The sequence below is a fragment of the Acartia tonsa genome, chromosome 1 (assembly GCF_053477335.1).
Source record: "Acartia tonsa isolate MP-2025a chromosome 1, ASM5347733v1, whole genome shotgun sequence".
In the NCBI taxonomy this organism is placed as follows: domain Eukaryota; kingdom Metazoa; phylum Arthropoda; class Copepoda; order Calanoida; family Acartiidae; genus Acartia; species Acartia tonsa.
In genome coordinates this window covers 45,222,022-45,228,021 of record NC_137260.1, presented here as the reverse complement: position 1 = coordinate 45,228,021, position 6,000 = coordinate 45,222,022, and the positions used below count along the sequence as shown (strand labels likewise).

Sequence of the window (6,000 nt, the reverse complement as noted above, 5' to 3'; positions counted from 1 at the left end):
GTAGACAGACAGGCGAAAATATATAAATTAAAAATATAGAGTAGTTTTGCTAATAAAAAGTACAGATTGTTAGAACACCCCCAACACAATAGCTTAAAACCACCACAGGACCACTTAATTCCTCTCCCAATAGGTTCAGCGGTTACTGAAATCCTAAGCTTCAGACAGACAGACGGACAAACATCATTCTACTTTGTATTAGTACATTATTCTTTTCTACATTACTCTTCTATTCTCTCCGTCAACTAGCCATGTAATCGAGATATATTTTGTGTATGTGTGTGTGTTTGTTTGTACGTGTGTGTGTGTGTGTGTGTGTTTGTACGTGTGTGTGTGTGTATGTGTGTGTGTCAGAGATTGAGAGAATGTATTAGTGTGTATACGGAAGAAAGAAAGCAATCTGATTTAGTTTTTCGCCTGCTAGAAAGCAGAAAGCACACTAGTCTACAACTGAATTATACAATATCATTACAACTACTTTGCAAAAATAAAAACTGCATAGCTAACGTTTTTGCAATAAACTAAACCTTAAAATAAACAAAGTACATGAAAAATGTAATACTAAATGTTATAAGGAAAATATAAATATTTTGTTTTTGTTAAAGTTATAGTTTTTTTATAAAGTGATTTTGTGTAATTTTTCCAACAATGGAATACGGAACTTGGCAAGAAAATAGGTAAATAATAATAATATTATTCCTTTTCTTTATTTTTTGGCAGAATTTATATGTTTTTTTGTTTCTATGATAAACTAAACATACAAATTATCTTTCTTTCAGGCTTCTGATTCATCTTAAACTAAACTAAAAACTCTACACTTTTCTAGTGCTTTCAAAAGCGAAGTTTTTCTATTATAAGGTCCGGATGTTCCGTCCGTAACGTACCGATATAAGCGAAGCATCTTTATATCATGTTCTAAACTGTAAGTGTGTCCTCAAATTATATCCTGTTTTTAAGCAGTTTTGCAAAAAAAATACTTTAAATTATGTTTAGACTCATAAATTTGTATTCTGCTTATTCAGTTCTGACAGAGCTTCGCTTTTATGAATGTTGTCATCCTTGTTAAGTGGCACATCATTAGAACATTAGCCTAGTAATGATATGGAAAAAAGATTAAAATTAAATAATGCACAGGGAGCGTGCAGCAGACGAAAGTGTGCTGCAAATCCGATTTTACGCGCATTTTCTTTGAGCGTGCGCCCCTTGCGCATCTTTGTACTCTTTCGGCTGTAAGACAAGAAGGCAATTTCAAAATTGCTAAGCTTTACCATACTTTGTATACGAGACTTGATCTTTACATTCTTATATGTAGACAGTATTTGTCATTGTTATAAAGGGATAAGACATTGGCCGATAAATTGATGTACATCCACACTGATGATACACAAAATTATATTATATTACATCTTGTAGTTGAAACGATTGGACACTCAACTTAATTTTAAAAAGTCTACAAACGTTGTAAGCTAACGAATAAGAAAACGTTGGGGACTGTAATAAACAGACCGATTACCTCTTCCTCACTGGTATTTGTTCATTTTTATTGTTTATTTTGTAACAGATTAATTTGAAACTTTGTACAAAAATCTAAAAGCCACAACATTTTATTAGAAGAGTTTTTTTGCTGTGGTTGTCTTATACTAAAAGTTTCTACCTACACAAGATTATTTCAATTAAAAAATTTCGAGTACAGCTTCTAAACCGCTTAATATCCGCTGGATTAGAACTGGTTTTCAGCTATCCTTTCATCTATAGGAATGACTTTTAAATTTTACTTTTTTTATCAAAAATTTCATATAATTAAATTAATTAATTGTTCTGACCTGCATAGTATTTCAGCTTGACTGCCCACAGGTAGAATTTTAAAGTTTGTTTCTAGCCATTCTGTGTTGACTTCTGCAAATATTTCAACTTTATTTACACACAGTTTCTTAATTTGTTCAATAGTTTCTTACATCAAAGGTGCGGTAAACCTAAAAAGAATAGACCATTAGACTAATCCAGATATCCTTTACAATAAATATATGCATTTGATTTAAAATTTAAAATGTTTAAAATTGATAAAAATAAAACTTTTGGAATGATTTTGAATTGAATATTTTTTAGTGACAGAAGGTCAAACTTTATCTGCTTTTGTAAAAGAAATTGATTGAATTTGAATTATTGAAGAAAGAAATTAAAATAAATTGGTTTACAATAATAATTAAACTTACATAGTCTTTCTCAAGCATCTTTTACTTCAACATTTCTTGGCTGTCAACATCAATAACTTCATCACTCATAGCTTCTTCATCATTACTTTCATCATCATCTTTGGTATCATCATCAACTATATCATCATCTTTGGTATCATCATCAACTATATCATCATCTTGATCAGATCATCAGCAATCAACTCTTATCTCATCCTCTAGTACTTCTTTGTCAATTGGTGCTCCTTGTCAGCTTGTGATTGTCAGCAGCTGCAGCTCTAAAAAAGATATACTTGAGGAGCTGGAAGATGATGATAATGAATCATCAGTTATTTTAAAGACTTGACTTAAGATTCTTTTGTTCAACACTATTAAAGATGACTTACAGGACTCAATTGCTGATATTTATGAAATTGCTAGTTTCAAGGCTCTTTAAATTTGACTCTTAAATGTATGTACCTTTTTCAAGTGGCAGTTTTGCTTGTAGGCCACTTCTTGCAGGGTTCCCTCTCTACTGGGCTGGCTCCACTCCAAGCCACTCCTAAAGATCATCAGATTAGGATTGAATGGATACATAATCATCAGACAATTTAAACTATTCAGTGCCAGATTCAATTTTAAGGAGATCAACTTTGCTTGCATGAATTTGATTGCTTTAAACATCAGATAGCATTAAATTAAACTTTACACACCTGCAAGCTTCCCAACTCAAGCTCAACCCTTGTTTGGTAGGGTGTTGGGGATTTGAGTGCCAGACATTTATCCACAGTTGACCAACTCTAGTGTTGCTTGATCCTCCTCTCTGAACTCTACCAGATCATCTCTGTCACCATCACCATCAGCAGCAACAGTCCTTAACAAGACAAGATCAGGATCAACATCAACAATGCCTCAGCCCCACCTCTCTTGGCTACTGAGCAAATTGTAACAAAGAGTCAAAATTCTACCTTTTTAAATCTTTGGTTTCTTTCAGATTGTTTCATACATTCATTTTAAATAAAACACTTAGGATATCTGGAAATAAAATTAACAATTAATAAGGTCTATTCATAGATTATCTTTCCTGCCTATGACTGCTAATTTAAGTTAATTTAAGGGAATTAAATGCAGCAAAAGCAAAATCAAGAAAAGAATCATTTAGACTTTTACATTTACAGTTACATAGAATCATTAAGATTGGCATCCTATTTACATAAAGCCTTACTCAAGCTAAACAAGTTTAAATAATAATTTCATAACTAAATCTTCTTGATCTTTGGTGGAAATAATCATCTGGAGGATCCTCTTGACAATGGGGACTCTTCTGCCAATGATGATCTAGAAAATTCAGAAGATTAAGGTGAAATTCCATTTTGCTGCTCTAGATGTACATTCTGTACATTAATTGGTTTTATATGAAAATGGCGTGACTTATACTCCTTTCAAGATTTATTCCACAAACTAATTAATTGGGAGCATATCCCCTTGAGGCTAGTGACAAAGTTGCCTACTTTTTATTTAAAATTCAGGATATCAAAAAGTTAACTAAAAGTTGTAAAAAAAAACCTGTAATAATAATTTTGTATTTATTGTTGCATAAAGAACACCTGTGTCTGTCTCATACCAAGACATTGGCTGATACATTTATGTACATCCCAAATGTAGATCAATCAACTTAATGAGCCAACCAATCGAATTTTAATAAAAGTCCCAAAAGTTTCTAAGCCAACGAATAAGAAAGCGTTGTTGTAAAACTTTGGGGACCTTTTTAATAAATTTCCCAATGTCCTCTCCCTCCCTGCTCTCACACTTTTTAGAAGCCAAGCTTATCTTCAATTCCCCCGTTTCCAAGTCGGTCAGCCAAAAAACTAAACAGAGAGTCTACTTTCCTATCCAGACCAATCAAACATCAAGAACTAATAATAGACAGGGCCGTCATGTCTCATGTTTGTTGGGTCTGTGCTGTGTTTTTTTATGCCAAATTAGCAAGACTTGGTTAAAAACCTGGATAAGGTGTCTATAGAAGGGTCTTTACATGCCCTATAAAAAAAACCGTGAACATAAGTAGGTCCATCTCCAAGATTTAAATTGTTAAGACGGTTTAAATTGTAAGGGAATGGTTTTTCAAAAACCTTATTTGAAATCTCGTTCAGTTTAATCTTGACTGCTTTTTAGACACTTTTTTAAGGTTGGTTTTTATTATTTTTTTTTATTATTCAGTGCTCTGCTACTTATGGTTTTTGTCACCTTTGTTTACAATTACTTTATATACTTACATACATATATTCTCATCATTGCGCAATTTATCAGTCTTTTTACTTGCGAAGCTACTCTACATGATAATGTGTGGGTCTGTATTTCTGTCCGTAATATTTTTCCTGAATAACTAATAATACCTAAACCTGTATTGTTATTTGTACTTTTATTTTGAAGCTTAAATTTCTTCCTATTTTTGATAGTTTCACGGTAATGTTTATCTTTTATTGAAGTCATACCAACTCTTTAATTTTGTGGCTCTAGATTGTTCTGTGTCTGCTATGCTTCTTTCTCGTAGCAAAGCTACTATGTGATTTGCCTTATTTGTCTGTTAACGCTTATAACGCTATGGGGATATGTAATTTTCTTGGCAGCAATTCCAAATAGGCTGCTGAATATTTTTCATAAAGATTCCGTATACCAATAAGCTTCCAGTATGTAATTTACTTTGTCCGTCGGTCTATCATGGTCATGCAAAAAATCATAAAGAAATATAAAAGTAGACTTAAGAACTTATTTCCAATACATTATTTTTTTAAGCTTTGCTACAATGACGTTATATAATTTTTTTAAATATTGTCAATAAGTTGTTAATATTGTATAGGAATGGAAATTTTGACTGTCTGCAGAGGTCCGGGGACCTGACTGATGTTACTCTCATCGTGGAGGGATCCACCTTCCCAGCCCATCGGGTGGTTCTGGCAGCTCATTCGGAATATTTTCACAGGTATTAATGGTTCCATCTATATATCTTCTATATATAATAAAGTGACAGGAAGCCTGTTTGTTTGTACCTAAGGATCACACTAACAGCTGAACCGATATAGCCCCCCTCCAACCCCCCCCCCATTTTTTTTTAAATTTAAAATTTAAAAAGGAGGAGTCACACCCCTCCCTCCAATTTTTTTCTCTTTTTAAATCTATCTAACATAAAAATTCTGTTATCCAATTCAACTCCCCCCTCCTCAAGTGCCATTAGATGCCTCTAGGGGCGTAGCCACTAGTCTTATGTAAATTAGTAAGGTTTTGTTCGGTTGTTCGTAAAGATTTCTCTAAATACTGAACCGTTTGTGTTCTACATTTTAGGTAGCAACGCATAGGTTTAAGTATGCACTTTAAATATACTATGTTAAGGGGAAAGGGCGTATTTCTAGAAGGGAAATTATTTCCTATCCAAAACCCATCCCCGACCCCCACCCAAAAAAAAAAAAAAAATTAGGATTCTTTATTCTTGGGTGTTCATTGACACCCTCTCTCCATTTGGAACTATTTAGGATGTGTATATACTTCTTACCCCACCCCAACCCCCTTCCACCCCACGGAGAAGCCTGGGGAGGTACACACACCCATACTCTTGCACATGCACGCCTGTGTATGTTATATATGTATATATTCATCAAAGTTTGTTAAACAAATGTAAAGTTGACATCTAGGATTAAGGTTCAAGTTTCACCGCAAGTAGAGAACAATGAAAGTATAAGTATAGATATATAATCCAGATAAATACCTGCATCTTGTAATGGGGACCTTTTTCGTTTGCTGGCAAATTGCTTTCTGTTCTTTTGTAGCTACT

The 6,000-nt window shown here is 33.4% G+C and overlaps 1 protein-coding gene and 1 long non-coding RNA gene across 2 annotated transcripts in view; one reads left to right on the top strand and one right to left on the bottom strand.

Annotated features, from left to right (window-relative positions):
- The first annotated feature begins 407 nt into the window (after positions 1-407).
- LOC145321570 (uncharacterized) overlaps positions 408-6,000 on the top strand; it is a 44,313-nt gene continuing 38,720 nt past the window's right edge. Inside the window, exons 1-2 of the mRNA XM_080163007.1 lie at positions 408-677; positions 5,032-5,154. Coding sequence (XP_080019133.1) covers positions 649-677; positions 5,032-5,154 — 152 coding nt within the window. The 5' untranslated portion in view covers positions 408-648. The remainder of the gene's footprint in view (positions 678-5,031; positions 5,155-6,000) is intronic.
- On the bottom strand, positions 2,335-3,239 carry LOC145320988 (uncharacterized). The gene is made up of 4 exons (XR_013880250.1): positions 3,140-3,239; positions 2,885-3,045; positions 2,652-2,733; positions 2,335-2,470 (listed from the first exon to the last, which is right to left on the bottom strand). It is a non-coding gene; the product is annotated as an uncharacterized LOC145320988 (long non-coding RNA).